The sequence below is a fragment of the Calonectris borealis genome, chromosome 11 (assembly GCF_964195595.1).
Source record: "Calonectris borealis chromosome 11, bCalBor7.hap1.2, whole genome shotgun sequence".
Taxonomy (NCBI): Eukaryota; Metazoa; Chordata; class Aves; order Procellariiformes; family Procellariidae; genus Calonectris; species Calonectris borealis.
Window position 1 is genome coordinate 7,945,344 of NC_134322.1, and position 27,764 is coordinate 7,973,107.

The 27,764-nt window shown below is 41.3% G+C and overlaps 1 protein-coding gene across 1 annotated transcript in view; it reads left to right on the top strand.

Annotated features, from left to right (window-relative positions):
- Nucleotides 1-27,764, top strand: part of AKAP13 (A-kinase anchoring protein 13) — a 200,893-nt gene that overhangs the window by 137,994 nt on the left and 35,135 nt on the right. Inside the window, exons 10-16 of the mRNA XM_075159879.1 lie at nt 343-424; nt 4,166-4,302; nt 10,858-11,204; nt 14,375-14,428; nt 17,663-17,725; nt 20,201-20,384; nt 21,652-21,760. Of these exons, the coding sequence (XP_075015980.1) occupies nt 343-424; nt 4,166-4,302; nt 10,858-11,204; nt 14,375-14,428; nt 17,663-17,725; nt 20,201-20,384; nt 21,652-21,760 (976 nt within the window). The remainder of the gene's footprint in view (nt 1-342; nt 425-4,165; nt 4,303-10,857; nt 11,205-14,374; nt 14,429-17,662; nt 17,726-20,200; nt 20,385-21,651; nt 21,761-27,764) is intronic.

A 27,764-nucleotide genomic window follows, 5' to 3' on the forward strand; every position in this document is an offset into this window, starting at 1 on the left:
TGCAGTCTCCCTACAAATGGAAGTGAGAATTGAAGCCAGGTTTCTTCAGTCCTCAACTAGTAGCTTAAACTCTGGCTCATCCTCCCTCTGAACTCCTGCCTTGAGCGGGAGCCACCTTGAAATCATACTTTCCACGGAGAAATAAAGTTTTTTGGCATATTTTAGTGGTTTGTTTAGTGATGCTAAAAAAAAAAAAAAAAAAAGCCGTAAATTACTTCTGAGGTTTTTATTATCGGGACAGAATTAAGCCATAACTATATATCTGCTGGTCAATGCAGAAGAGGCTAACGGAGGCGTTAGTGACGTTGACCTTTCTTTGATTTGTTCTCGTCTGTTTTTCAGATAAACCGCGAAAGCTGGTGTTCGCTGGAGCCATGTCCCGATTCTTCCCTGCTGGAACGCAAGCGGACTCGGGAGTCTCCAGGTGAGCAGCATGCCGGTGGCAGCTCCGGACGAGCAGCCCTGCGGTTCTCCTCATGTTTTCTTTCCTTCTTTTTCTTCTTATTTTTGACATCCTAGCCTTGACGGGTATAATACGTAAACTAAAGAAAATGTGTAATGAATCTGCCGTGAGTCATTGTTAGCACATGGTTGTAGCACTTGACTTGCAGTGAGCTGTGTGGTGTGTCACCTTCTTAAGTAATTACGCATTTAAAGTACTTCAGTATTTCGTTTTTTTTTTTTCCTTTTTTAAATTAACTTGAAAGGGGTGATGGAGGACACATCTGGCTAAAAGGATGACACAATAAAAGAAAAAAAAAAAAATCAGAAATTTAAACTCCTGAATCCATATTTAGATCCAAGTCAGTGGCTTGATTTTATTTTATTTTTTTTCCCTCTGAAAGTTGCCGTGATTTCCAGACTTCAGGAAGCAGGAAGGTTGTTCAGAGCCATCATTCCCACACCCTGCCCACCAGCCATGCCGAGCTCCCAGCCCTGCGTGCTGGCTGGTGCTTTCTGGTTCTTCCACAGGGACAGAAAATCTTGTCTGAGCAAGTTTCAAGGAGGGGTTGGTGTCCAAGATAAGAAAAAAAAAGCATTTCCTTTCATTGAATTATGCATGTTTGAAACAAATAGAGTAATTTATCAGGGCCCGGAATAGTGACTTTGCCTGGACTGTTTGTAGAGAGGACACTTCTTGCCTTGCCTTGCTCATTACAAACAGGGGTCTCGCCTGAATGTCCTCCCATTTATCTGAGAGACTTGAAAGAAAAACAGGGATTGAATCACTGGCTGTCAATGTGAAATTCAAACCCAGTCTTTTCAAAGTGTAGGCTAAGAAGGGATAATTTGGGTAACTGATCCGAGAGGTTTATCCTAGGTAGAAGTTCTAGCTCCCATCAAAGTTAAATAACTGCTTTTTTATTTTTAAAAAATAATCTTCTGTTTAGATAGTCATGAACAGTGAATAGCTGTTTCAAGAGTATTTTACAGGAGAACCTGCAGTATTACCATGCTGCTTCTTTCCTAATTGTGTCCCCAAATCCCTTGCCTCTTGGTATGATATTTTTACGCTTCAGGCAAGAGTTACTGTGCTCCGTTTGGCTGCAAGGTGACATGTGCTCATTTGACTTGCCAAATCTATCATCATGTATTCATATGGATCAATAGTAGTTAGATACTTATTAATTATCTAATGCAATATCATACTATAGAAATATAATATTAATTATGTAATCAGGTAGCCGTATATACAAATATATATTAATAATTATAGTAATACGTGTCTGTAACACAAGCAAAAGAGGCAGGTTTTTAAGTTGATTAATGTGCTCTCTGGTTGGACTGAAGCAGCAGGAAGATCTCAGGCTCTGCAGGTTCTGGCCTTTCTAGAAATAATGTCGTTATCCCACACACATCCCTCCAGCTGCACTGCGGTGCTGTGCAGTGTAGAGAGGGCAAGAAAAATCTGGCAACACCTAACAGCAGTAAAACCACTAGCTGTCGTAATGTGGCTAACTTAAAAATATACAACTTGATAGGGAATTAGATCTTTTTCACCTGCTGAATAATCCTGCTGAAGTTCAGGCTTGTAAGGACGGAGTCCTCAAATCTTAGAAGGTAACTCCAGAAACCGTAGCTTCTCATTTTCTGTCAGTGATTTTGAAATGAAATGCCTGGAGGAGTGTGGCAGATACGTAGCTATCAGCATGGAATTGGAGGGCTCAGCCCCGTCTTGGAGGACGAGGCTTTGGAAAATGTATGTAAAAGAGTTGCTTGGCAATTTTCTTCCTAGGGTTTTTTACTATGTAATTTTTTTTTGCTTCTATATTATGTGCAGAAGTGTGCTACCATCATCACCGTATTTTCACCTGCACCTCCACAGAGAGGAGCAGATCAGCACAGTTGTGCTATCGATCCAGCGTGTGCAGCAAGCAGGGGGTGATGTGTGCTGGGAGTCGCGGTCCCCATGTCATGGCAGTGCTGTCACCGGGCTCGCCAGGTCACGGGTGTGGGAGACGGAGCTCAGCATTCCGCAATGCCTGTGCAGTTTAAATCAAAGACAACAAACCCAATGAGCTAACTGAGAAAAGGAGGGGGGGAACACCCCCCCAAACAACCGAAAATAAAGGAGAAGGGAGGGAAGAGAGGGTTTGGGGGGTGTGTGGGTCCCCATCGCTCTGCTCCTCATTGTCCCTCCCCGCCGCTTCATCTCCTCTGTCCCTTGGAGGCTCCTGCAGAGCCTTTTGCTGCCTCTTGTGATTTATCGTCGGGGCGAGGTATCCGTCCCTTAGCGCATCTGGACCGTCCCCATTGATTTTCCACTGGAACGTGGCTCGAGCCCCTTTGTTTTTCAGTCTGGGCTGCGGACACGCTCTGCCGGCTGCCAGCTGGACGGCCAGCACCCTGGCCCGCTCCCTTACAGCCTCTCCGTCTCTTCTTTGCTTTTCCCTTCTTTTTTTTTTTTTCCCCCACTCTCGTCTTCTTTTCCCCCTCCCTTCTCCCCCTCAGTGATGGAAAAGCAGTTCAGATTTTCCAGGTTTACTGAAAGGGGAACGGGACCGGCGAACAGCCGCACCGCCTCCAATAACTGCTTTTCCAATTCTCCACGGTGTGGAAACTCCTCTGCAGGGTAATGGGGTTTCCGACTGGTTTCAGCTCCCTCCATGCCCAAAGGGTTAAGGATGGGGAAGGGAAAAAGGTGGTTTCGAGCCACCCAAACCTGTCGTCGTTGCGTTGATGTGTAAGGTTGACGTAGCCAAGGGTGGAGTTAGTCAGGTGTAATTTAAGAGTGAACCAATATTTTATTGCCCTGGCTTCTCTCCAGGGAGCTAAGCATGTTTTGGATCTGTTTAGTTAAGGCAGGTTGCAAAATAACACCTTTCTTTTTTTTAAAAATACTAATAATCAGAAAATACTTTGAGCTGGAAGAAAAGAATGTTCAGTTATTGCCAAAATTGTCATTAATACTTTTGCCTGAAGGCTGAACAAATGAAATTATATACAGGCATTATTGATGCAAATACACATCCGTTAAGGTTTTTGGAAAGGAAGGGCTTTCTCCATGGCTGTAGTCTATATTTGTGTTGCTCATCACCCTGATACAAACAGCTGGAAGCATTTTAGAAAAAAGAGGTGCAATGTGCTTATATATCAATGTGAGGAGTTATGAAAGCTTTAGAATTAAAAAAGACACTTAATTTTTGAATCTTGAAAAAGTAAAGCTTGTCATAGAAGTCATAACAGTGTTTTTTCAATAAGAAGTATAAAAGAAGGAATGAAATAATCTTCCCCTCTCTAAATTGGCATTTAGAGAGAATCGATTGATTTTAATTGAGAAAGAAAGCAAATATTGTCAAGTTATATTCCTACATTTATTGAATATGAGTCTGATTTTGCAGTTGCTGCAATTGATGGGAAACATCCTGTTATGCTCAGTGTGGGGTACCTGATATATAGCATATTTATCAGCACCTCAAACTACAAGCCTATATGGCTGTTTAATGCAGAATTCCTGTTTGCACCATGTACTTCGATGATGCATTAAAAAGGAGTTTTGAACCCTTGAATAAATTATTTGAAAATTTGCAGGCATGGTTTTGGGAGGTGAACACAATTTATAAAGTTGTTTTTAGATCTTTGAATTTACTGAGCGTGTGCGAGTTGGATGTATGGATGCTACAGAAAGCATCAGATTGTAACTATTTCTGCTTTGCTCCCGTAGAATGTGAGAATTTCTTGGAGGATGGGCTGAGTAGCGTCTGTGCCTCGTCACAGGGTGTCCTTAAAAGAGAGTCCGGGAGCGAGTCTGACCTCTTCCCCTTGCCTGGTGATGGGATGGAAGACCTTGTCTTTGGAAAGGTAGGAAAGCCTGGTTGGGGTACGGTTAAAAAAGCTCTGAGGCCTGATTTGATAAACCTGTGCCGCAAATGGAGATCATCTTGGTTTCACTGGTGAGTTAGAAACCTGAAAGCGATTATCCTGGAACGGAATAGATGGGAAGGATCTGGTCCTCTCTTCGGATGCAGCAACATGAGGGATGTATTTACTTGCAGCAGAATTCCCAAAACCATGCAGCCCCCAATGTTAAAAAGATGAAAGTAATTTTGACTGTCCAAAAGTAAATCAGGCACTAGAGGAACAGTTGAAGAGGTGGATTTTCTTGCAAGGTCATTAGGGATTGCACAGATGGTATGAAAGCCATCTTTAACTCATGTAACAAAGAGCTTTTCTCCAGCAAACGATGACCTCTGTGCTGACACCTTCAGAATCATATACTGTAATTCTCAGAGGAACCAATGTTTTCCTGTAAATTCAGTGTGACTCCCTGGATAGGAAGGAAACACTCACTCTAAATACTTAAGGCCAATTCCAATGAATAGTTTGTTGCCTAGGTGACATACCTCTAATGCCTCTTTGCGTGCAAATAGAAGGAAAATGTTTTCAGGTTTGCTTAAAATCAACAACAGAAGTCATTACTAACCTTAGTCATCCCTTTGTGTTGCTCATGGCTGAGAAGGAGTAGGAGGAGTGCATGAGACCTGAGATACAGAGCAGCCTCCTGAACAGAGGATGCCTCGCTTCAGCATCGGTTTTCTATCGTCTACATCAGAGCAGCCTGAATGTGTTCAGAGAGTGATGAGGTTTTGCTTTTTAAGAATTGTCTTGCGGGTAATTGATATTCTTATTGCCATAAGTAGAGGATGAAAAAACACCTAGAAAGAATAGAGTGATGCAAAATCAAAGAGGATGTGAACCTTCCTTAAAGCAGCCATCACGTTGGTCTCAGCTCCATGAAATCACCCACTAAGGTTCAGCTCCAACTTACCTGTTTGAGCAGGCACAATTCCCACTCTGAAAAACTAAACTTTTGGAATAGGTTTCACACTTGCTTTCAGAGAAATGTATTTAATGAAACAAAATTCTGTTTGTTTTAAATCAAATCAGATCATGGTGAATATTTTCCAGTGGGACGGGAAACGCCACAGCCCGGGCTAAGTGATCTCATGTGCTATAAATGAACAGTAAAGTCATCCTTAATGCATGTGGTAGGGCACAGAGCTCACCAGCCTCACCCTTTCCCATCTTACTCTCAAAGCGATGCGGGACCCTGGATTGTGAGAATATAAGGCTGTTTGGTAGAGCAGAAGACTGTCTTCAATTTTCTCGTGTAGAGTGGCACGAATTACGACAGCTGACTGCCATTTGAGCCTGATTTAATGCTTGTGTGGGGATGCGTGGGAGAAGAGTGCTGTGGGAACACAGTAAATTTTATATTGTACAGAATTTTAGCTTTTTCCCTTTCTTATGTGGAAAGTTTCCTTCTCCAAATACAAGAAAGAAAAATTAAAACTTACGAAGAATAGGTAGTGCAATGTGGTAGGGATGCAGCAGGGAAAAGGAGGAGGTGGTGGGGAAAGCAGGTCTTCAATTGCCGGTGGAGAGCGGGCAGAGCGAGGAAATTACTTTCTGTGTAGAAAGGCATTTTCTTAATTTGGCAGCCTTTGCATTGTTCTCATTATGCGGTGGATTGCAGACTTTGTCTACAAATGGGTTCAAAAGGTTCCTGAGTTGAGTTTGGGAAGTTATTCAAAGCTAATCTCAACCTCAGTTGCTTTTTTTGTCTCTGCTTTGCTGACTAACTCGATTCCTTGTCTCCTTTCTCAGAATTTATCTGAGTACCTTTTCTACAGTTAAAGTAATTTCTGCAAGGACCAGAGGCACTAGTTTAGTGCTGTGAGCTCATTCCTTAATTCATTTTTTTTTTTTAGACTGCTGAGACCAAGTGGTAGAAATGCAAGTTATAACTATTTTTAATAACCACTAAAATAACTGCTGAATGTAGTCTTTCTTCTGAAAAATATTATAAGATGCACGTCGTGGTTGTAGCTGGTTAGTTATAAGCCTATTAAATAGTACAATTTCCATATCAAATTAGGAAAAGAGAGAACATGTTTAAGAACAAAAAGAGGATCTCAAACCTTTCAGTGTCATGATGATTATTGTTATAACTAGTCCTGTTCTTGTTTCCCTTTTGTGTGGAGCAAGAGTTGAACTTTTGTCTTAGAGTTGTTTTTTATTGCATAAATCACTTCTCTGTTAACTGCTTAATACATTAAAAGAAATTTAGGAAGAACAAGCCATTGTCTGTCCAGGGTCTTTGGGCTGCTTCCATAGACATCATTTGAAATTCATAGATTTTAAGCCCTGGTTCTATCCCAGGACCATAAAGAATTGGGGTCTGTGGGGTCACAAAATCTGCAGGTACCTTAAACTGTCCCTGGTGTTTGGTGTATGCTCTCAGTGCCATCTCCTGTGCTTATCCCCTTTTTTTTTTTTTGCTCTGAAGAACACGTGCTGAGCTGCCTAACATGCGCCGGGTTCAGAGAGCTTTAGCATTAAAACCCTACTTGTTTTTTCAGACTTTAGAGGCTGTCGCTGAAATCCAGAAATCGCTTCCAACGTGAGGTCTAAGGCTTCAGCAAAATGTTTTATTTTTTTGCATCAGCACTTCATTCCCATGTCCTCGTCATCCTGCTTTTCCTTCTCTGTCTCAGCCAACCATCTGGGCAGGCTTTGCAACACCCTCCTTCTTGAATGATTAATGCTGCGTAAGGTCATTTCTCACAATCATCTGGCAACATCCTGGGGCGTAGCCCATACGCTTTGCTCATCTTAACTTTTAACCTGCCACCGAAATTCAGCGTTACTGGGAAGTTTTTTAATGTGTCTCTTGGGAAATGATTCAGACGAAAGGCCCTTGGGAAGTCAGGAACCCACAGATCATTGTCAAAGGAAAGGGTTGCAGCTCAACCCCTTGAATTTTGTTTAATTTCTGCCTTTGTTTTGGTTAGCTCAAGGAAATACACAAATACATAAATATTTTGCGTTTACTTTTTCAGAATTACTGTTTCTCTTAAAAAAAAAAAACCCCAACAACCATGCAAAAAAAACAAACCTGAAGGAATGAAAGTTTGAAGAGAGAGGTTTTCACCAGGGGAAGACTCCTTCACTCCAAATCATAAAAATTACAATAAGTAATTAATAGGAGGCCACTACTGAGGTTAATTTTAGCCTGGAGCCTTAGGCAAATCCAAATAAAAAATGATCTGCTAGATTATATATCAAGCCAACCAAAAGATGTTGACACCCTTAGTGTAATGGTATGCCGAATAAACTTCAGGATGCCAGGGTTTAATTTTTTTCATCTTTTTTTTTTTTTAAATACTCTAACAGCTTTAATGTCTTTGTCACATGGAAGATCATGGGACAGCGTAAGTTTGTGTTTCAGCACTTTGCGTGCTGTCATCACGAAAATGATTGAAAGAACATTTTAATTCCACTTATCAAGACCTCCTACAGAAGGAGGGATTTAGTTGAAGAAGTTATCTTGTACCCCCACCATCCTAGTGATTTCTCTTATCCCTATTCATGAAGAAGTACGTACATTCTTTCTCAGAAAACTCACTTTTTATGCCTTATCTCATTTTTTCTTACTAGCTTCTCACCAAGTGCTGTTTCTGAGAGCAAAGAAAATGCCTGTTAGCGCATATCTGTAAAGGGTCTTCTCAGCCATGAGTTTTATGGTCACGATTAAAGGTTGAATTCATTAAGGTGCAATGCAGCGAGCCTAACTTGAAGAAAATTAATACTTCTTTAATGTTTCATTTTTCCTGTAGGAAAAGAACACATTAGAGACCCATTTCTATTCTGCAAACAGGGTATTTTCTTACTCAAATAGCAATGCATATTTACTGGCACTTGGCCAGATAGCTAATTTTTTGCAGAGGTGGCTACAATATAGATGTGTCTTAGATGTGTCAGCCACACTTTGCATTTTGCAGACAGAGTCCTGGTCTTTCATATTAACTATTTTGCTTTGTTTCCAAAAAAAAAAAAAAAAAATCATTTAAATGAAGACAGAATATTTTTAGAGAAATAAGCACGGGCCACAAGTTCAAGGGAATTGTTTATTGTGTTCTGTAGTCAGCCTGATGCTCAAGGTAAAAGTGAAAATGGACCAAATATATTTCACATTTTTCAAATATCTCTTTGAACTGCACTTTACGATAGAAACCCTAAATCTTCCCTGCTAAGGAAGCGTTTTTTGTTCTGCGTTTTTAACTGCAGCAGTATTGTCATCTGGGAAATAAAAATTCCTCTTTCTACTCTAATTCCTCCCTATATAATTTGGTGTTCTGCACTATTGTTGCTAGATTTGCATCCAAATTCAATGTTTCCAAACTGTCCCATCCTTCCACTGTACAGCTGGTGGGTAGTCCTCTCTCCTCCTGCTCTGCTGCCCTAGTCTAACAGTATTTTCCTGTGTCTCAGAAGAGCGAAGCAGGCTGTTTCTTCTACTGAAGGACTATTATACAGATAATAACTACTTAATTTGTTTGGATTTAAGCAATTCAGTAAGCTCTCATCATGACTCACACAAATATCAGGTTATCTTGAATAATGCCAAACATCATCAAAAACTTTACAGGGCATCCATTTCAGTTCTCTCTTGTTTTAACCTACACTTCCTATTTAAATGTGTCAAATCCAATACTTTACATTACAGTACAAGTTTACTATTAAAGTATTTACACAAATTCACCATTAATATTTGACATTCCTTACCATGAAATGAATGCTTTTGGAAGGATATATTTTTAGTGTGTTTTTTAATACTTTGTGCTTAAAAGGTATATTGTACTTTGGTGTTGTGCTATGGATTCTGTCTTTTTTTTTTTTTCCTCTTTTTTCTTTGATGAATGGGAGAGGGGAAATAGTGTGACAGCATTTATTTAAACCACCTCAGGAACATTATTGTGTACCTGTTAAACCGAAATAAGAGCAAAAAATAGGCAAACTTGAAACACAGCTTCCCTCTAAATAGCGAAATACTTGATTAGAATACTTTTTGAACATCTGAGTTTCTTTTTATTGAGTTTAACAAGAAGCTTTTAGCTTATAATATGTGCCCATCAAAAAACCACAGAAAAGCAGAAGTGTCTGGAGCATTTAGCACTGCTGGGCTTGAACGACGTCAGGGCGGTGGGATCCGGAGGTGAGGACTGCCGTGGGCAGCACCGCTGCCGTTCAGCCTGCCCTGCCTGGGTTTTGATGCCCGTCTCTCCCTTCTGAGAACGGGATTTTGTAGCCCGTTGTCTTCTGCCAAATGAGAGCTGACAGCCTGCAGCTCCTTGCACGCTCAGCTTCTGCTGAGACCCACCGAGCCTGCTATTTGAAGACAATTAACTGCTGTGGCTTTGCTGAATAGTCTATTATATATGATCTGACAGATCATTCTGCCTATTATTATTTTAAATGATACAGTGCAGGGCTCTGCAGAAGAATAAATTGAAACTTCCCACGTCAGTCCCTCGGGGCAAACACCATTTCAGGCTGAAGGTGATGTCAGAGAGATGCTTGTGTTTTTTTATGCTGGCCACGGGGAACACAGAATACGCACAGGCTCTTCTCAGGCTTGTATGGTCAGCACGTGGCCTTTGGCCAAAGAGAACCAGTTTGGCTTCCACTTACTGCTTTTGGAGCAAACTAAACCAAAAAATTGCAGTATGACTCGAGACCTGTAATACAGGGCGGCTGATCCTGTGGAACGATATTTTTCAATTACAGTTGGATTTGAAAAATGCTGCAAACCCTGGCATTAACTTTCTGCTTAACGGAAAGTAATGAGGGACGGGGATTTAAGCTTTTATTTTTTCTGTCTGTTTTCTACTACTGAATAATTGTCCCTTTTGTGCTGCATGATGCAGTGGAACAGTATGTTGCCCATGAGCTCTCGTGGCTGAGCACTACAAACCCGTCCTAGGTCCCACAGGAGAGGCTGGAGTTTGTCACCAGGAGTCAGGATGACCCAGTTCCCCATTAATCGCTCTCTGTCATTAACACCTGGTAAACCTTTGGCAGTTTTATGGCACCTTGACCGATAACAGTTTCAGCCAGAAATGGTGAGAGGAGCGGGATTTGCTGTGCAGGATGAAATGTGGAATTGGAGAGGGGGAGGCAGGCAGAGGACGCGAGCTGGGAGCCTGGGGTTATGGCAACCGGGGACTTGTGGGGTGGAAGAGATTGCTCTGTTGAGCATTTCAATCTCTTTTGAAACCCAAGCAAAAAGTCTTACTTCTGTGATGGTTAATTTGCCTTGTGCTATCAACTAGGAAATCTCTCAGCTTGTGCAAAATAGAAAATACTTGCATTTATTTAAAATGTTTAAATGTATTCACTTCATTGGAAGTGTCCAAGGGCAGGTTGGATGGAGTTTTGAGCAACCTGATCTAGTGAATGATGTCCCTGCCCATGGCAGGGGGCTTGGACTAGATGATCTTTAAATGCCCCTTCCAACCCAAACCAGTCTATGATTCTACTTTAATATATTTTTTTAATTTTTCTTATCCACAGCAGCCTGAAGAGGAGCAGTCTGCATGCGATGTCACCAGCTCCAGTTCCTCTGCAGATGACACCATGTCACTGGAGAGGAACTCATCCCTGGGCAGCGACACGTCCCTCCCCTTCCCGCCGACGGTGAACTTCGTCCAGCCCAAGGACAGGCACAGCCTGGATGGCAGCTGCACCAACATGGCGGCCGCAGAGGGGGGAGAGAAGGAAGAGGAGCTGGACAGCATCACAGATGTGCCCGCTCATTCCTCCGTCTTACGAAACTCCATGCGGCCGCTGTCACCTTTCCGTCGACACAGTTGGGGGCCGGGGAAGAACGCCACCAACGAAGCAGAAATAAATCAGAGGAGGTGAGTGAAGAGCTGCTTTGATTTACTTTGCACCCACTCGTGCATATTTATCTGGGCTTTGGGCTTGGCATGATAAAACGGAGAACTGAGGATGTCACTTCTGATTATTTCTTTTTCACTCAACGGGGTCAAGACAATCTCCTAACGAACATATGTTTGTTTGGGTTTTTTTAAATTAACTTTCAGGATTAAAGTACTTAATACCTAGAGTACACTTGAGCTTTCCAGAGCGAATGGAAATACCTTGGGACAGGTCTTTCATTTGAACTGTCACCACACCTTTCTATAGGAAGGGCTTTGTTAAAGGAATTGCTGTAGTGTTAAATCTCTCACAAAACAAACATGACCATTATTGCTCTGATTGTGTTAAGAGCTAGCATGGCCACCAGAGTTTTAAAAAAAGGTGTGGAGGCTTCTCATTTGGCATAGTGGTGAGATGGGCAGTCCCTGTGTCACGGACTTGGTTCCACCTCAGTCTCTCCCGTCCAACTCGCCACCGATGTCCCCGGTGGTGCCCCAGAAGATTCAAAAGGGAAGTTTTCCCTTTTGTTCTTTCAGAAGATACAAGAGGGAGAGGTGTAACAGCCACGTGAGTGTGTAAATGCTGGTGCCAAGTGTCTGTGGGAAGAAAAGGTGCTCAGCCCCCCGTCTGAGTGGGGAAAAAGATGAAGTAAAGAAAGATGCACACCAATAAAGCAGTCGGCGTAAGGTTCCCCGCCGCGCTCTGCACCGTTCAGCATCTGGGCTGCTGCGCACTTGGGGTCAAACCCTGCGTGTTCTGAAAGCAGTGGAGGCTTGGCCAGTGTTTTTAATGCATTTAATGCTTCCGGAGCAGGAGTGGCCAGTTGTTTCAGCAGGGTCAGGGTGCCGTATCCTTCCGTCCTGCCGGTGTAGGCCTGCAGCTTACAGAGGCTGCAAGCCCAGGCGTGCAGCGCAGCGCCGCTGTCCAGGCTGCCTGCTGCCATCTTCAGGGCCACAGGTCTGCTTTTAAGATAAAAGGAACCATTGCATTTGGTGATGCCATTAAATTAAAACTGGACACTCACAAAGGGTTCTTGGTAAATTGTTTCTGACCCGTTTGGATAATCCAGTGAGAGGCAGTAGCCTCCCATCTGAAATGTAGGCATCCTTTACATGTTAGGAGCGGTGGGTATCACTAAAGGAATATCATAGACCCTTCAGATTTTAAAGCCAATGTTGAAAAACATTCAGGAACATAGCAACATAAGGTAAAAGAGGATGATGATATTATTATCATCATCATCATTATTATTATTGCTGCTGCTGTTGTTGTTTACCACTGCCACCTTTTTTTGGCTTCATTTCTGGTCCCCAGGTAATATTTAAATAAATTAAGTAATACCTATCTTTTTAAAGCTACAAAAGAGTCAACATAAGGTATACATGCAGGTTTATGACAGAATGACCCCATAAGCTCATAAACTCATATAGAGAGATTTATTTTTAAGTGTAGGACCTGTTATGTAAGGATTTCTGAGGGTAATAAACTGCATAGCTGGCAATTACTGCTAACACTTAACAGATGGGGTTAAATTCTTCTGCGTCAGACTTTGGAGGCTGTTTCTGATATGGGAAAATACGTTCATTGTAAATGTAAGAAAATTTGAGTTAAAGGAACAGTAATTATTCTCATATGTTCTTAGATACAACTGCCGCTACATTAGGATAGCTGTCACATAGGTTAATTAGAAAAGAAAAGCTGTGTGGGTCTTTGCGGCTGATTTGGTTCCTGTTTGGTTTTATGTTTCTGTTACAAAGGAATTTGGATTATTTGGCTTTGTTGGTGGTTTTTTTTTTTTCTTTCTTCCTTGTTCTTTTCATACGTGGCTGTTGTGATGTTGAGATTCTGGTTGCTTAGTGAGCAACAACAAATACCGAGGAAGTGAAGCCCAAGCAAGTGACTTTCATACAAATCCGTTAAATTCAGAGTGTTTTTCTTATTCATTTATTTCACGTGCAGTAGATACTTTTCCATGTAAAGGGGAAAAGCCCTTATTGTAACTTGACTTTTGCAAACCTTGGAAGTGAAGTAACACGGAGCACAAGCCTTAGCTAAGGTTTGTCCTACTGATGGGCAGGATCTGTGCTGCTCCCACCGCCTGCCACCCCTTGTCCATGCTGCCTCTCCTCTGGGCACCTGTGGCACTTCTTGGCTCCATCGATGAGCAGGTTGCACTCACTAAATCAGCAGAAGATGAACCAAATAAAGTGGAATTGCCAGGAAAACCCAAGGACCGGAGCTGGCCTGCGCGGCCGGGAAGAGGAATGGGGTGGCAGGCTGCCCTGTCAGCCAAGCTGTAAGAGGTGCCTCCTGCCCCAGCAAAGGACTCGCAGCCTGGTCCAGCCCCCATCCAGACCAAAAAGTCTTTCCCACAATTGCAGGGGTAGCCAAGTCAAGCTTACGTAGAGCTGCTGATACAGGACCCCAGGAGCCTACGGAAAAAAATCAGGTTTTGTAGGATTTGGTCTTTTCCAGCATATAATAATAATAAAAAAATGTAATAGTCTTAAATAAAATGTGAAAACATGCTCAGTTCCCCTCCGCTTCCCCTCTCTCCTCAAATGCACTTAACGGATAATCCTCATGTCTACGTTTTGCTATTAAAAATACAAAGAAAACTAACAAGACTGCCACAAAAGGTTGTTCATCCTTCAGTTAATTCCTGACATTCATAGCGGATTGGAAATGCCTGTCTTTCAACAATGATGCAGTGCTTTTAACGTTTGGGTTCGAGGACAGAAACGTCGGCATTTTTCACTGATGGATTAAGCTCTGCAAAACTGGAGCTGGTGTTAATCACGGTTGCTAATAGCTTCTGTCAAATTGTTTGTCCTTATCTAAACTTTAAACTGACCTGGCTTTGGCAGCAGCTAAGTTGCAATGTGGTCAATACCTGTGAAACCTTCTTTCTGTAAAAAACAAAACAAAACAAAACAAAACAAAAAACCCCAAAACCAGATTTATTTGTAAAAGAGGGGAGAGAGGAGGAAAAGTGAGACTCATTACTGCCTTTAGTATTTAATTTTATGTTTTCTCTGTACGTCCATTCCCTCTGTTGTTCATTTGTTGGGGATATTATTCCTTCAGCTGCCATTTGTTCATTTTTTTCCATTCAAGCTGCTGACCACTCTTCATGATTCATTTTCAGTTCAATGCGAGTTCTGGGGGATGGTATAAAGAAGCCTCCCATTCATAGGAGAAGGTACAAAGCCAACTAACGTGACTAACCGTTTTGCATTTGAATGTCTACTAACTCCATACTGTCATGTTAGTAAACCTGTAGTACCTCTCAAAGCGTTGGCATTAGAGCTGTGCATCCCGCTTGGCTGCTTTCCCTCTCCAGTCTGACCCTGGGCAGTTTTTCTGACCCGCAGAGCGCATGCTCAAGCCATTTTCTCCAGGATGATATGTTAATAACTTGGAGAAATCTCAGATACCATTTTGTTGGCCTTTGCCATGTCTATTTGGAGTTGTATTAAAATAATTGCTTACCTGCGAGCATGTGCGTAATTTGGATTTAAAGCACATCAGAGACTCCTACCAAGACTTGCAGGAGGGGCACCTGGGGAGGGGATGCATCAAAAACGATCTCAGAGATAGAGAATACTCTGCAGATTTGCAGCTGGTTGAATTAAATGGCTTTAATTTTGCTCTTTTGCTGTTTTTTAAAACCATCATCCTAAAAAGTAGAAAATAATTATTTTTTTTCTTTACTTCCATGTGTGTTTTTTTTCTTCTGTATAGCAAACTTTCAGTTCCTCATCCATCATGCAGATACGCATTTTCACTCACGTAACCTTTGCGCTGTCTATTAACATATAAAATAGGACACTTAATTTTTGACACAGCAGACGTGGACTGTCCACACTTGTACATTTTTAGGCTAAAAAAAAGAGAAGTTTAACCTCTCCCCTTCAGTGGTTCAACCTCTCCTCGTCTCCCACAGCCTGCTACCTCCCCCCCTGTGGCAGGTTAACTCAGGATTTCATTTCCCTTGAAATGGATGTGTGTGTGTGAACAAACTACCGTATTTCAACGTATGGAAAAAATGTTACCATGCTGTTATTACCAAAAAAGTCACCATGACTTACCATGCATCAGCATAAATGAAGCCATATGAGCAGTCCTGTACAGTTCAGGAGAGGGCTCGTAAAAAAGAATTAAAAGAAAAAAAAGGCAGAAGAAAGAACATGCTTTTTTACTTCTACGAAGCCACTTTATTTGCATCACTCTGTGCTCTGGAGGAAAAAGTGTGGTGCTCATCTTCTCAGCTCATGCAAATGAATGTCTTTCTACCAGTTGTCTGTTAAGGCTCCTCTGTAGGAGCTGTGTTAGTATTTAGAGTCATAGTATCCTGAAACACAGAGCTTACATGTAGAATAAAGAAAACGTCTCAAATAGGCAACCTAAAATACTTAGTCATATCTGAAATGTGTGGTAATTCTTTCATAAGCATTCTCTCTCTTTTTTTTTTTTTATTTTTTCCCCTGGCCTCCCAACTATCTTGGTATCATCCTCTCTAACCCCAGTTGCAGAGCAACAGCCTGAAACTAATTCTGACAGTTTATACTCTCCCACAAGGCTGATGTATGTAATAGCTCATCCTCCCTCCCCGAGTCGTCTCCTGTAAAGGGATTTTGCATGCTCTGCATTGATCTTGTTCGATTTTTATGGTGTTGCCAACAGATTGTGGGTGGCTCCCCAGCAGGATTGTAATTCTGTAAGACTGCTTTCCACAACCCTTGCCAAAAGGTCTTTTTCCTTTTCTGAGACCTTCCACCGCTTCCAGGCTTCCTCCTACATATATGCATGGCTCCTCCTTCCCTCCCTCCACTCTTCTGCTTCCCTTCCCTGCAGTGCTAGCATTTGGGATGGTCACTATAACATGGCAATGGTCAGGAATAGAGGCATCTTTTAAAGTGCACTATCTAGTGTAAATGTTGCATCATTTCTTTAACGAGGAAAATTCTCTCTTCTTCAATTGAAAAGTGACCACGCGAGAATTACTGACTTTTGCAAACAAGTCAACATAAGTATAGCTCCAAGGGTCCACCAAGGCCAGTAGTCTGGGGGTCACAAGCAGATGGCTGGGGGAAGCAAGGAGAGGGGAAGCATGTATGATACCTTCCTTGGGATACTTTCTCAGCCTCTAGTTTCTGCTGGGCAGGTTTTACTGACCTGCTGGGAGGCTGAACCCAAGCCTGAGAGTGCAGACTGAGATGTATGATGGAGGTGGGTTTACTGCGGCCAGGTAGCAATTATCTGAACTCCACCATTGAACACCAACCGTCAAACCCTTCCTGAATGTTTCCAGTGTTGTACTGTGTGTGGAAACTATACGAGGACTTGGCATGAGGTGATGCAGTCAGTGGCTTTAAACCTTCCTCTGTGCCCTCTGAGGTTTCTGGCACTCACAAATCCTGGCCCAGGGATGCTTAGATTTGTTCTGCCCTTTTCGTAGACTCCTGGGCTGGAGCAACGCGTGCTCTGGCCATGTCCTCTCCTTGCTTGGATCGCAGGCCAGCGGCTGGGAGCAGGACTTGTGCAGTGCTGCTCTGACACATCTGTGCTGATGCAAAATTCCCTTCAGTCGACGTATGTTTCCTGGACAGCTTTTCCAGGATTTAGGGATCCTTATGTGTCATAGCTGACAAGAAGATTGATTTCTCTGTGTCTGCAAAACCTGCAATTGGGCCATGAGCTGACAGAGAAAAAATAACAAAAACAGTATTTAAAATAACAACCAAAATATTTGCATTCTGTATTTGCATTTCTTATGTCTTTCATAATGCAACTTGGGACTCTTTTGGGTTATGGGAGCTGAAAGGTTTTCTAGTTAAAGTACTATTTGAAGGACTCTTGATTTAATCCCAAGTTAATAGTAAGACGGGTCTGTTTTTTTCTTCCAGCCCCTTCCACTGATTTGCTGTGCAGCATTTAAGAATGTAACTCTCTCCTTATTTTTCCCAAGTGTAGCCTGAGGTTATTAATACTTGTATGGAGGGGACTTAAACTATTAAATATCTGCAAGGGATTCTTTTTCTGATTTGGGGATGAGAGGTACCAGAAAAATACTAATCATTACTAACACAACGGCTGTGTGTGATTACTTATGAAAATTGGCTTTGGTTTGTTTCAGCCTTGTTTTCCCCAAAAACTTCTCTCCCCACAAGGAGCAGTTTCTCCTGTACATTGTATACTCACCGGTGGGATTGGTTTGGGGGAAGCATGGGCTGTCCTGCTACCCGTTTGGTGGTAACCTCGGTCACTTGGGGCACTGGTGTGTTCTGGCAGCCAGAAATACTGCATTATTTCTGAGTTTGTTGGGTTTTTTTTTAAGATATGCAAGAGTGAGAGTTTTTTAACATTCCCCTGTTCCGTAACAATCCAATAATCATAGCCCTTTTCCTTTCTTTGCCTCTTTTGATGTTCCTAGTTTGAGCTGGTGTCCCTCTGGCGTACAGTTCATTGCCATGGGTCCTGACTTTACTTGTAGAAGGTATGGTATAAATAAATGTGCAGCAGCAGCAAAGGAGCACTGCAAACACCCTGTCGTCAGCTTTTCGTGCATCACCTTTTCCGCTGCTGCTCTGGCTGAAATGTGCGCGTCTTTTGTTTGCTTCGACTGCTTCTTCAGCAATCAGTCTTGGGAATGGGTGTTCTGAACTGGGCTGCAGGTGAAGGTGGTGGCTGCTTTTCATTGGCCTCGAGTGTTAAAGAAGCTGCACTGTTGGTTGGAGCTGCTCTATTCTGTGATGATTTTAAGGCGTGTTTTTTTCCGCAGCAATGATCATAATGATAATTGTGACAGCCAAAGAATCAAAACAAGAGTTAATGTGATTCAGCGCCGCTTTGTTCTGGATGGATCTCATAAAGGATTTAAGTTCGTACAAAGTTGTTCTTTGTAAATTGAAAGATCTAGTTTCTTCTTCAAAGAGACTGATCATGTAAAACTTTCTGTGAAAAACCAATCTGATAGCCACAGATGATTTCCCAGGCATTTAAAGCTTGCATCTGCTGTAGAAAGTCCCAGAGTTGGGATTGATGCTTGCAGGTCAGATCTTCACCTTACGTTGCCTGGAAGCTAGTCTCCCAGATTTTATAGCGTCTGAGTCCTTCTAGCAGTTTGTGTTGGTTGTGGGTAGAGCTATTAAACTCTTTCTGAAGACTAGATATTGAGAAAGAAGTCAATGTGTCCTTCCCATTACAGATTTAATTACATTTGATCTATATATCCCAACCAACAATTACAGATCAATATTACCAACTGCTTACTATTTTGTGTGCTATCTAATATTTGCAGTTTTGAGCTGTTTGTGTCATGACAAACTACATTATTTTTTCTGCACTATATAGCACCATTGTTATCACTTTGGGATGCAAGAAAAAAATGTTTCCTGTGTCCTAAATAATCAGTAGAAGTGGGACTGATTTCTCTCTGCAGGTGTTCTAGAATAAACTTTATAATGCCTGCTATTGATACACATTGTTGAGTCAAAATCTCTTATAGCAGATTAAATTGTAAATGCTTCAATCAGTCTTCTTTCTCATTAACATGAAAAAGGTCTTAAAAATTAAGTAACTCTTATTTAAAGTTTATTGCAATTTTTGCTTTGAAGATGCATATTTATCAGCCACTTAATGCTTCTAAAGGAATGCAGAACATTAATCACTGCTATGCAAATCTACCTGTATTTAAAGGTCCTCTGGTTGTTTAAATAATCTGTACAATCTATACCGTGTTTTCCTTTTCATTTGCTTACATATTAGCTTCTTGGCCACTTAGATGTCATGATTAGCTTCCAGTTGGGATGTATATCCAGGATAAGCCTTGCTTCAAGCTAGCAGAACTTTGTGTGCATAAAATCAAATATTAGCCACAGAATTGTGCTAGTGTTCTGGGAGGTGAATCTGTAAAGCTTGCACATTAACCCAAACTGGCATTGCAGTGGGTTTATCGATGCTTGGGCATGAGGAGCTGGAGGGTCAGAAGCAGAATATCAGGGCCAAGATATATCAGATGGAAATAGTCACATGTGAGAAAGGGGTGTTTTGTACAGGTGAGAAGAGAGTGTATTAGCCTTCTTCTGTAGAGGTCACTTGTCTATCAGCAGCTGTCTCTACAGAGGTTGACCAAACCTTTTATTGCTACCAATTCTGCAAGCAAAAGTTTGGTGTTTTGTTTAGCTTTGAGTGATTATGTCTGGCTCCATTGGACAGACCTAGCTTCATCAGCAAATGATAAAATAGGATTGATTGGCTGATGGGGACAACATTTATTGAATTTAAAAAACCAAAAACAAACAAACAAAGAAAAAAAACAGAAAAGGAAAAAAAGAGACCAGCTTTGGCAGAAAGAAGGACATTATCAATGCTCAAGCTTTGTGCGGTGGCAAGTGCTAAATAGATTCAGAGGATGTGTCTACAGAGATGAACATTAGATGCAGCCCAGAGCTGATTTTGTGGCTGGTGGGAGGGGTAGTGGTCCCGGACACGCAGCACTGTGCTATATGAGGTAGTTTAATTTGGGTGGCTTTAAGCCCAGGGACAACCTAATAAAAAGCTAGCAAAGAGAGTACGTGGAAATATCAAAATCTTCAGAAGTAGTGTTTCTAGATTTTCCTATGCACCGTTCAAGAAGGAGGAAAAAAAAAAAACGTGGGAAAGCCCATTGACCAAGAGTTTGAATGGTCGTTCTCAAGCAACTACCGTGTCTCATTAGAGGCATAAAGATGCTGCTATAACTATAAAGGTACTATAAAGATGCTTCATAACTATATGAAGAAAACAGAAATCCCTCCACTGCTATCTGCACTTGCTTGTTGAGAAGTAACATGCTGAGGAATAACATCAGCATTTCCCTGCACCGTTCAGTTAGTGACTGCATTGTGTGTTACACTTGAAGATCCTATGTGCTGAAAGACACCAGTCCCTAAGAGTTTGTCAGGATCTAACCTCCATGGTTTCTCTTCAGTTACAGCCTAGAAGGCCTTGCTGGAGACGCTGGTGAGAACAAGAAGCCCTCTACAAACTTGGAGGCTTCTTCTCTGAGCTCCAAAGACCTCAGACGGAGTCCACTTGCCAGCAACCAGTGCGGGTCCCTGGTCTTGCTCACTGAAGAACTCGAGCAAGGGGAAATCAGAGACTACAATCACCAGGTAAAGTTGTCCAACTATTGTTAGATTTCTAGAAAATGCTACAGCAATGTTGTGAAGTAATTTTCCCAAGACACAGTTTCACTGTGAAGGCTTTCACCCTGTATATATAATATTATTAAAGTCTTCCATCTTTAATACAGAGGAATTTCCCCTGTGTTACATTTGCTACTTGGTTCTTTGGGGCAGTGTGGTTTATGGGTGAAGTCTTAGGGTGGAGAACAAGAAACTTCCCAGTTTTCTTCCACTGATTGCATGAGTAATTATGGAAAAGTTATTAACTTTTTAGCATGGATACAGTGATAGTATTAATTGCAGGTATTGTAAGGTTTCCACAATTAAAGCTTACGCTGCCTTTTGCAGACCTGAAGTACACACCAAGGTACCAAGCAGTAATTTATCTGTTAAAGTTTTCAGGTTTATTTTCATATCGTAGGAGGAAAGTAAAGACTTCTTTTCTTTCATAGGCGTAACCAGAATCAAAAGGTCCATTATTATAAGCAATAGTTAAACAAAATGTTAATTGCATATTAAGAAAATTTAGAGCCATCTCTCTGGAGCGGAAGTCTGATAGCTATTAAGGACAGATGGACCACAATATTATGAGAGTCTCTGCTTATTTTTAGTAAAGAAGCAATTATAGTCTTAAATACTGTAAATACCCTGGATTTCTGAGTTTGAAGTTTCAGCCATAGTATTTTCTGGGTTTATGCCAGAATCATTAGCCAGCCAGCCTGTTTACCTCGTAGAGTCACTGCTGTACATCAAGGCAGTAAACGGGTCTTACAAGATCTGGCCTGTATGAGCTATTATGTCAAGACTCTCACGTCTTCTCTTGCTTTGAGGAATGGCATTTTTGGGGAACACACTGTTAAACAACAGATTTTTTACCATGTTGAACCACAGTCTAGTTATGCTGGGGAGTTGGAATCACAACAGTGATTTTGGTGGCCATCAGACAGTTAACAATATCCACCTTGTAATATCTTGCAAGAAAATCAAGCAGCCAGAGTCTCTCTGTTTGTTGCATAATTAGTTGTCTTACATTTAAAAGACAAAACAAAATGTTTCATTTCACCTGTGGGACACTGGTTGCATTTTTCATGGTCCTTGCATTTCTCACCTATTACCTTATACCAGGATTGTTTCAATTTTCTGTTATGAAAGTGAGATTTTCAGGAAACATGAGCACTGAACTGTAATCTGCAGTTGGGATGGTGCTGTCGTGCTTGACCGTATTTGCTCAGTGTGGTTATTTTCTGTTCTGCAGATGCATCAAACATCACAGCCGCAAGGATTTAATTTCTGTTCTTCCGCTGTTTCATCTCCACTGACCAAATCTATGTCTCTAATGTCAATTAGTAAACCAGTGCTGGACAGTGAGTAATGCAATTTTCCCTTATCCTTATCCATTCTGTCATCTGTATTATTAAGTATATCTTGCTACCTTCCCAAGGCAGAATTTGCTCGTACCTGCTCTTGCTTTCCTGTATTATGTGATATATATGTTTCACTGCTGCATGGAATTGTGGGTGGAAACGGAGAACCCATTCAGTTTCGATCCATATTTTGTTCTTCCCAGCGTGTCCCTGGTATTTCCAGTTCTGTGGGGTTTCTTTTGTTTGTTTTTTTCTTAATTAGACTACTGGCACGAAAACTATGATTTCTTGAGTTTGTTATAAAAAAGAAAAAAAGTTTGAATTTTGCATCCTTTCAGAATTTCTTCCTTTGATATCGAGGTAAATTCTACTTGAGATCTTATTTTCCTACTTCTGGATTTTTTTGAAAGTTGATATATGAAAACTTGAGAATCCATGTCTTGGTCTTGTTGGAGAAGTTTGTTGCTATTTTTTTTTGAATTAAATGTTTTGGGGCAGCTGGGCATAATTTGCTGAATCTCATTCCTGAAAAAAAAAAAAAAGATGATTAGGTGAAATTTTTCAGTTTAGCTTAATTGAAGAAATAAGCACCACTTAATTTTGCAATTTGACTGAATTGATTCTTTCAGCTGAAAAAGTTGTTCAAAAGGCTGCAGCTGGATGTGCTTAGGAAGGGCCACGTTGCGCGTGTTTTCGTTTTATTAATTGCCAGCCAGAAACTGTCTTGACATTTTAGATCACGTCGATGATGGTCTCTGATCTTTTCCTCTTCATTAACATGCTTCTTCCTTGCAAAGCTGAACAAGGGAAAGGTGCTTTCAAGAAAGGTGTTTTATTCATTTAGGAGGCTGGCTGGAGGAAGCTCACAGAGATTACTCTTTGTAGGAGACGTTTCTAAATTCCTTGCCATCGTTCTTCCATGATTAATAAGCATGTGGCCTAACGGATGTGTCCCCCAGCAACGGTAACCAAAACACTGTCGGATCTGTCCCGTATAGAGACCGGCTCTTGCTCTGTGTAATGGCACACCCTCTTTCCTCCTTGGGCTGAAGGCCTTCATTATTGTTTTTGAAGCAACCAATTTATTGGCATTGCATCCAGTTGCTAACCAAACACCATAAATAACTCAGCTAGCTCCCAGAAAAAAGCTCTTGGTGGCTGAGAGAGCCTGGCCGGCTGAGGCTCATCTCCCTCTGCCTTGAGACTTCCCTTCAGGCCCATGGCGGGGGGTTACGACAGCAGAGGATTTGTGCCTCCATCTTGGAATCGGACAACTTGCCGCCTTCCTGCTCTTCTCTGTCTTATGACCCACGTTAAAAATGCCTTCAAGGCCTGAGCTGGTAGTAGACAAGTTTGATTATCCCATCTTCTTCTAGAGTCGGCCTAGGCACAATGGTCTTGTGGAGAGAGAAGGAAAAGAGAAGATGTACTAAGCTTTCCAGACGGGCTGTGGAAGAAATAGCAGGGTTAGTCTTCTGCTTTGAGGCAGATGTCTGTGAATTTAGGACAATGAAGTTAAAAATCACTAACGATTCTGTGAGCTTTATTTTCTCAGTAGTTAATTTGCGACACCTCAGAAGGGCCTCGTTTTTATAGGAAGGTTGTTTCTGAAAATCGATGCATTTGAGGCGGTTGATGTGAACATCCAAAAAGATTACTCGTCTTGAAAATTTAGGTCATGGATTCTCTTCCCAACTCTGACCCATTCCTGAATTCAGAAACTTCAGTAAATCACTTCATTCTTCCTCAGTCACTTTGAAAGAGGAATAGCGTTAGTTGAATTGTGACCATAAGTACACGTGAAGCAGCTTAGTGCCTTTTACAAGAAGGTCTCGGTGTATAAACTCCCTTGTATCACCTAGGTTTGACATTCATGTTATTGCAGCGGAATACTTCAGAGTTATGCAAGAATAAATCCTTGATTTCATGGAGAAGAATTCTAGGAAAACTTTAATTCTTCATTCCACTTGCATAATTTTGTGGTAGGTGTTTAAAAAAAGTCTCTGATCCCTGCAAATGTGTCTGAATGGAAAGAAAGCAACGTATTCTGCCCAAAAGCTTCAAAAACTAAATCCAAATAAATAAACATATGGAGGGCTTTCTCTTATTTTTCCATTTATTGTCATGTATACTAAGGCAAGAGCAATTTCCAAGACCGAGTTTCTAACCCACACTCCATCTGATGTCTCAGATGTTCCAAGAGCTGCTGTGGCCATTCACAACTGTTAATCCTTCGGCATTTTATAGAGGGAGGTCACAAGAGCTGTTGGCTGGAGTTCTCGGAAGACTGCTTTCAGCTTTGGAATAGCAAATTTCCAGTGTGGAGCATTGTTATAAAGCCAGGAACTGCTATAAATAAAACCACTGAAATGGAAGTTGAATTGAACTGTGCTGGAGGAGGTGGTTCTATTTACAGTAAAGTATTACTGTTCATCTTGAATTTTAGTCTAACTAGACAGTAGACTACAGAAGAAAGAAAGCAGTGTTGCCTAGTCATGTTCTTCAGATCTGGGACACTAGAACAACTCCTTTGAAAGGCAGTCTAAACAAAATTAATACATGAATCTTACTAAGAATTCTTCAATTTAAATGCCTTTCATGGGGTCCCTCTAGGGTTGTTCTGCTTACGTTGGAAAAGTGTGCACATAATTTTAGTCAAATCGCCTCTAGGCGATTGGCATTTATGACTAATGGCTGAAGGAAAATTTTAGGGGAGTTTGCTTTGCATTGCTTGCATTGCGTTGGATATTCCTTGGATAGTATTTTTATATTCTGAATTTAGTTTGCGGGTATTATATCAGCAATACAAAAAATTGTCTTTGTATGTGGCTGAAAGGACATGTCTTATTCAAAGAGAGTAGTGATTGCTACTTCTTTCTTCTAGAAGTTTAATACTGATGAAGTCTTTAGCCTCTTTTCCCTGTTGTGCAAGCAAATTGGTTTATCCGTGCCATGGAATGACTTAAAAGTGCCTGAATATATGCGCTAAAGATGTTTAATATAGATGCTTAATGTAGGACCCTTAGGTCAGGCCTGTCCCAAAGGCAGAGTTTCCCCAGCCCTGTCCCAGTCATCTTTCTGGAGGACACGCTGATGTACCATATGAGCGATGGGTATCCAGCAACCTGACATTGGTCAGGTCACAGCTCAGAGGTTTCCACCTGTGCTTGTACGATGAGAAGGTTTGGGAAATACAGCCCTTGGGCATCTCCATAAGAGGCTGTGTAGCAATTTCAGTTAAGGGTGTCTCGCTGGCTCCTACATCTCTTTTCAGAAAAGATAGTACTTATAAAGAATTGTTGCAAAGCTGCTGCTATGCGAGAGCTGCTCTTAAAAATAAATTATTTTTAAATAGGAATTACAGTAAACCCTTTTAATTTGCAAAGTTTGCTGACGAGGGCATGAACAAATAGCAGGGATTCCTGGAAAAGTGCATAGTACTGGAAGATAAATATAACTTCACAAATTGAAATAAGAAGAAGGCAGAGCAGTAACGTCTGAGAAAAGATGATTGAACTTGTCATTATCCTACTGATAATGGGAGATTTGATGTCACAGACTGATTGCCAAGTTTGGCACTGTGGTAGACTTCTTCCAGGCAAGGACGGGAGATGGTGCAGAGCGACTTTTCTTACGTCTAGGCAGTTCCTTTAAAAAAAGAACTGTGAGTTTTAGAAGGCGGCAGGAGAAGAGATGCTTGTTTTTTTCTGTTTTATTTTGGAGAATAGAAGAAAGGAAATTTAGGTCTCTCCATTGTAAAGCTGGAAGCTTTTAAGGGCATAACACTACTGAAATAATGTTGGGTTTTTTTAGAGGTAGAAGTGGCAAGAAAACCTCCCTAGGTAGATAAAGTCAACACTTCAGGTAAGGTATCCTTGCTATATCCAGCAGCTTTGGTGTCATTTAACTGCAAAAAGCACCCTTAAACAAATATCTTGAGTTGTTCTAGTTTGATTCCCTGGCACTTATTTCAGTGGAGCAGATGCCCTTTGTCCAGAGATCCACTGTGTCCTTGGTATTCTGTTTGGGAACATAGCTGTTCAAATGTAAGTCTTCATTAAGAGTTCCTATAAAAAGATGACAGCAAAGATAAGAAAGCCTTGAACCTCGACTTATGCATGCAGTGAGACCTCCATTCTCTGAAACCTGCATCCTCTGGAATTTGTACATTCTCAATTCTTTGTTTCTTCTGCCTTTTCTGAAGCCAGCTGCTTTGCAGACATTTCCTTTGCTTTGGTTTTAGTTTGCTTTGGCTGCTTTCCTCTCCTTTTTATTATTAAATGCATTTTCAAGCATGCTCTAATGTCTGCTGTTAACCCACTTCTCAGCCCAGGGCCGGACTCGACCATCGAGACGAATCTCCTTCTCCTTCAGCATCTCTCCACTCATTCCTAAGTCTAAAACTCTCTTTTCTATTGGCTCTTCTTCCAGTGATGATGAGGAGGAGTTGGATAGTAAGTAATCGTTTTCTGTGCGTTGCAGCCATTATGGGTTGGAAACAAAGGGAAATCTGGTTTTCTGTTTTAGACCTTGAATTTTCACCTTGCAAACATTGAACTAACCTTTCCATTGCATGATGTCTAACAGCATTATCTTAGTCCTGTATCTGACTACTAACTAATGACAGAATAAGAGGATTATAATCCTAAGAGTCTTGTAGATCAGCACCATCATGTCCAATCTGGTTACTTTTGGTCTGTATCCATGTGGCAAATATCATCATCTGCCGCTCTGACTGACAATATAGTCGTTACCCTGCTATTAAAACCAAAATACTTGTCTTGAGATTGTTGCAGTGCATGGAGTTAACAGAAGACGTAGATCCTTGCCCTTCATAGGTGAGAGTGAGTACATTGCTCAGTGGAGGTAGGAGAAGAGTAGAGAAGCCCTGATACAAAATTCTGAAAATCTTGGTTACAACTTCACAGTTCCCCTACTGAGCAAAAAGCATACACTGCAGCCAAACACCTTAAATCCTGAAGATGTTCATATCTAGGTCCTGTTATTATAATCAGAATAGTTTTGTTGGGAAACAGGCAAGTGTTGTATGGTAGCTTTTTTTTCCTCCTGCAAACTCCATTGCTAAAAGAAACCCAACTAAGGCAGAAGATTTGAATTAAAGTAATTTAGACTTCTCTTGGTTTTTTAAAGAGGCTTATCAAAGATAATTGAAAATGCTTCCTATTTCTTAAGCATGTTTTATTAGACTGTTGAAATAAATGGGAACAGATAATTCTCTATCTAAAGAGAAAATTCAGAGCAGCTGCATTAGTTGGTTTAAATCAAAGGTTTGCAAGGAAACTAGCCCACATCCCTCGTGTCTATATTGGGATGGGGGGGAGTTGCTTTCCAGTCCAACAGATTTTGGTTGCTTCCTGAATTTAAAAAATCGCCATGCCATCCCTGTTGTAGGTATCTAAATTCTCCTCCTTTCCATTCCCAGTCTTCACTGTGGGTTTGTCCCTTCCTACAAGAAAGTCCTGTGCTCTTCCCAGGTGTGATACTACCCACTTCCAAGCTCCTTCCTCCTTCCCCTTTGCTCTATCCTTCTCTTCTGCCTTTAACAAAACTCACAATTCATGATCCCCACAAAGTGAGCTGCAAACACACAGCTGTGCATTGATGTCATGCTCCCACGGTAAAAACTACTCTTAGCTAAACTTCTTGGTGGATTTGGTTTTTCAATTGGGTTTTTGGTTGCTTTTTTTTTCTTTTTTAATTTCTTTTTGTTTTGTTAAGCATCCAACCAGTTAAGTAATTCCTAATAGTCAGGTTAGGATATAGCAATTTTGGGGGGTATTTCTGTTAGCCAGTATTTATCTTCTCTCCCTCAACAGTGCTGCTGTTACCGATGAGCATTTAAAGTAACGTCGGATATTGTCTCAAACAAAAATGTTGCTTTCTTTACATGTGTTTTATTCCCTCATATTTGAGGGTTCTGTGGTGACTTTATATAAAGGTTGATTTAGCCACAGCTATTCATGAGACTGCTTTGGCAATGGGC